General features: G+C 45.3%; 1 protein-coding gene across 1 annotated transcript; it reads right to left on the reverse strand.

The window, feature by feature from the left end:
- Nucleotides 1–514: 514 nt before the first annotated feature.
- LOC135530248 (DENN domain-containing protein 1A-like) lies at nt 515–3684 on the reverse strand (the record flags this gene model as incomplete). The annotated part of the gene is made up of 4 exons (XM_064958602.1): nt 3642–3684; nt 3375–3446; nt 1394–1450; nt 515–713 (listed from the first exon to the last, which is right to left on the reverse strand). Coding segments are annotated over exons 2-4 (277 nt in total), but the record flags the coding sequence as incomplete, so codon positions are not given.
- Between the last annotated feature and the right edge of the window lie 461 nt (nt 3685–4145).

Consider the following 4145-nt stretch of genomic DNA (forward strand, 5'->3'; position numbering starts at 1 on the left):
TTTAGCGAGTGGAGACTCAGTGACATGGATGACAGGATGGATCAGAGCGAGTGGAGACTCAGAGACATGCATGATAGAGTGTGTGAAACATAAGAAACGACAAAGAATGAGTGCAACAAAAGAGATGGAACGATAGAGAACCAATAACAACGATTGTGATAAAATTATAGAACTGACAGCACAGTAGCAAAAGGAGGACAGTCACACTGTGTAAATCAGATAGATATTTATATATTTCTATAGTTATAACGATGACTGTAAATAGGAAAGACTGGGGGAGACTTTTTTTGAAACAACTGTGACTATAGGACAGTAGTGTTTTTTTAGGAGCATATGTGTCATTCCTAAATATAGCAGCATTAAAACAGTCAGTCCAACAGATTGACAGTCAGTGAGGAGAGATCAGACAGTTGAAGATATGAGGTTTTATACGCTGCTTATGGTTTTGCAGACTTACAGTATAGGAGGCCTTCTCTCACACACACACACACCCTCATTGACCTCTAAAACTCACCCCCCCTTTCTATCCCTCCTTTCCTCTCACCCACCTGTCCAAAGTGCACAGTGATAGGACGCCGTTCGTCCCAGGTTCGGGCGCTGCTGTCCTTTCCGTCTGTGGAGGTGGGCGACCCGGCAGTGGTGCCCTCCTCCCCGGTGCCCGTTCCTGTGCCACCAGTGCCCACTGTCGAGGAGTAGCCATTCTCTGCCAGCTCCTGGAGGGGCACAAGAATACGGAGGAGGTTGGCGTGACTGGAGGGGGTATTGGTGGTGATGGTCCCCATGCAGGGAGAGGGAGTGGAAGGTCGAGGGAAGAGGCCCTACAGGGCTATAGTGGAGGGGGGCATAGGTGAGGGGTACGAGGGTAGGGACGGCCAAAGCAGGATAAAAGGAGGGCCAAATAGGGGTTAGAGGGGCAGATAGAGGATATAAGGAACAGAATATGGCCATATTTGGAGAAAGGGTGTGAGAGAGGGAGGGAGGGAGAGGACCAATATGAAGGAGCAGAATTGTAAAGATGTAAAGTTGGAGGGTCAAGTTGAGAGGTGAGAGGTCAACATAGGATCAAATTGAGAGTGTCAAGATGAGAGGTTAACAGAAGGTCAAGTTGAGAGGGTCAAGTTAAGGGGATCAGGTTGGATAGGTGAGAGGTCAACAGAGAGTCAGGTTGGAGAGATAATCACACAGCGGAAGGAAGAGTGACAGCCAGGTGTGGGAGAGGAAAAAACATCAGTGAGTGAATTCTGTCGTCCATTGAGTGGCAGCGCATTTGTGTGTGTCTGTGTGTGTGTCAGTTGTGTTCTGTGAAGTTGTTCTTCAGGCGGTGATTTGGACCAAAGACAGACATTGATAAAGATGAACAAAACCCAAACGCTGAACACAAAGAACTAGGCACCTTTTGTTTTAGTCGGCTCTTGACTTCCTTTATCCCCATCCTGGCATGATCTTTAGCCTTTGGAGGGAAAACACACAAAGGGTTATTTAGCAGATTTAGTTTCTGTTGATGTCTGTAAGTCAGGAGTCATCTTGCGTTCTACCTTTAAAGGGGCTATCAGCAGTTGCTACATCCATTTTTGGACTCTGTCAGAGTGACCATCAAGATCTTGGTCACCTCCCTGAACAAGGCCCTTCTCCCCCGATTGCTCAATTTGGCCAGGCGGCCAGCACTAGGAAGTGTCTTGGTGGTTCCAAACTTCTTCCATTAAAGAATGATGGAGGCCACTGTGTTCTTGGGGACATTCAAAGCTGCAGAAATGTTTTGGTACCCTTCCCCAGATCTGTGCCTCGACAAAATCGGACAATTCCGTTGACCTCATGGCTTGGTTTTTGCTATGACATGTACTGTCAACTGTGGGACCTTATATAGACAGGTGTACCTTTCCAAATCATGTCCAATCAATTGAATTTACCACAGGTGGACTCCAATCAAGTTGTTGAAACATCTCAAGGATGAGTAATAGAAACAGGAAGCACCTGAGCTCCATTTTGAGTCTTACGTAAATAAGGTAGCTGTTTTTTATGTTTAATACATTTGCAAAACCATTTTAAAACCTGCTTTGCTTTGTCATTATAGGCTATTGTGTGTTGATTGATGAGGACAAGAAATAATTGCATCAATTTTAGAATATGGCTGTAACGCAAGTAAACGTGGAAAAGGGGAATGTGTCTGAATACTTTCTGAATGCGCTGTACATACACTCACTGGACAGTTTATTAGGTACACCCTTCCTACAGACAGTGAGTCACATGGCCATGGCTTGCTTTATAAAGCAGGCACACAGGCAGAGACATTCAGTTACTGTTCGTTTGAAAGTTAGAATGGGCAAAACGAGTGACCTAAGCGATTTTGAGCGTGATATGATCGTAGGTGTCAGGCGAGCCGGATCCAGTATCTCAGAAATGGCCGCCCTGCTAGGCTTTTCACGCACGACAGTGTCTATGATTTACCTACAATGGTGCGGAAAAAAAACATCCAGTCAGCAGCAGTCCTGTGGGCGAAAACAGCTCGTTGATGAGAGATATTGAAGGGAAATGGCAAGAATTGTGCAAGCTAACAGGCGGGCCACAAACATACAAATAACAGTGGTGTCCTTGTCACGGATAGGCTTTTGCGGCAGACGACCACACCGGGTTCCACTCTGATCAGCTAAAAACAAGAAGAAGCAGCTCCAGTGGGCACGCATTCACCAACAGTAGACAATTGAGGAGTGGAAAAACATTGCCTGATCCAACGAATACTATTGCGGATTTGTCAGGATTTGGCATAAGCAGCATGACGCCATAGACCCCTCCTGCCTGGTGTCAATGGTACAGGCGGGTGGAGGTGGTGTACCGGTGTGGGGAATGTTTTCCTGGCACACGTTAGGTCCCTTGATACCAATTGAGCAACAAACGTTTCCGACACCTTGGAGAATGCACGCCCGAAGAATTCAGGCTGTTCTGGGGGCAAAGGGGGAACGACCCAGTACTAGATGGGTGTACCTAATAAACTAGCTGGTGAGTGTATATAACCATTGATTCTTGAAGAAAATAACTTACAGATGCCTCATGAGCTTAGTTCAACGCTTGTACTCCATCAGATCCCAAAATATAAGCTTGTTTTACGCGATTGTTTGTAAACAATGTAATTGTAAACAAACACTATATAGCTTCAAAACATGGTTAAAACTATAATTTGAATATCATGGATGGTCAGTCCTTGCATCCAGAGCTGTCTATTAATTTGAGAGTGGTTACATTTCTCCAGCCACATCCCTAAGCTCATTACCAAAACCAATTTGTTATTGTTTGAACTGCAGATGGCCCCTTGGCGAGAGTTAACAGTGAAATATTTTGGGAGTGTCATGGTGTAATTGTCATGATAGAGGGACACTTACAAACTTATAGACAGTTTTCATGGCCGGGTTAGCCTTGGTCCTCACTGTGTTAAAGATAGCACCGCCCCCTTTCTGTTGGAGACAAAGCCGTTGTTAGCGGCGCAGCTAACAATTACATGGCAACAGTCATAGAAATGTTGCCATTGTTTTCTACCATAAAAAAAATCCCTAAACTTTCTCTCTCAGCATGTGAGAAATCAACGGTTTATTTACTCATGTGACTGTGTTAAATATGGGCACTTTTATGGGGTGAAATGTAGGACCTACCTTTACTGTGAATAGCCACTGGTGGTAGTTTTTGTCGCTGCCTTTGGAGTTAACACAGAGGAGAGGTCACAAGGGTGAAAGGTCAACGTCTTAACACAGTGGACCATTCTATATTCTATAGAGCAGTGGTTCCCAAACTGTGGGTCGGGACTGCTTTTTCACTGATCAACCCCTTAAGGTGGGTTACGACTCAACAGACACCGTAATTGGTGGGTCGCAAAGCAAAACATTTTGGAACCCCTGCTATACAGATTGGTAATGGGACATGAGTTAGGACCACTGACTTCTCCACTGCCCTAACCCATGTCCCATTACTAACGTCTATAGCAGTGGAGGAGTCAATGTCCCTAACCCATGTCCCATTACTAACGTCTATAGTAGTGGAGGAGTCAATGTTCCTAACCCATGTCCCATTACTAACGTCTATAGCAGTGGAGGAGTCAATGTCCCTAACCCATGTCCCATTACTAACGTCTATAGTAGTGGAGGAGTCAATGTCCCTAA

The sequence above is a fragment of the Oncorhynchus masou genome, unplaced genomic scaffold (assembly GCF_036934945.1).
Source record: "Oncorhynchus masou masou isolate Uvic2021 unplaced genomic scaffold, UVic_Omas_1.1 unplaced_scaffold_12997, whole genome shotgun sequence".
Classification (NCBI taxonomy): domain Eukaryota; kingdom Metazoa; phylum Chordata; class Actinopteri; order Salmoniformes; family Salmonidae; genus Oncorhynchus; species Oncorhynchus masou.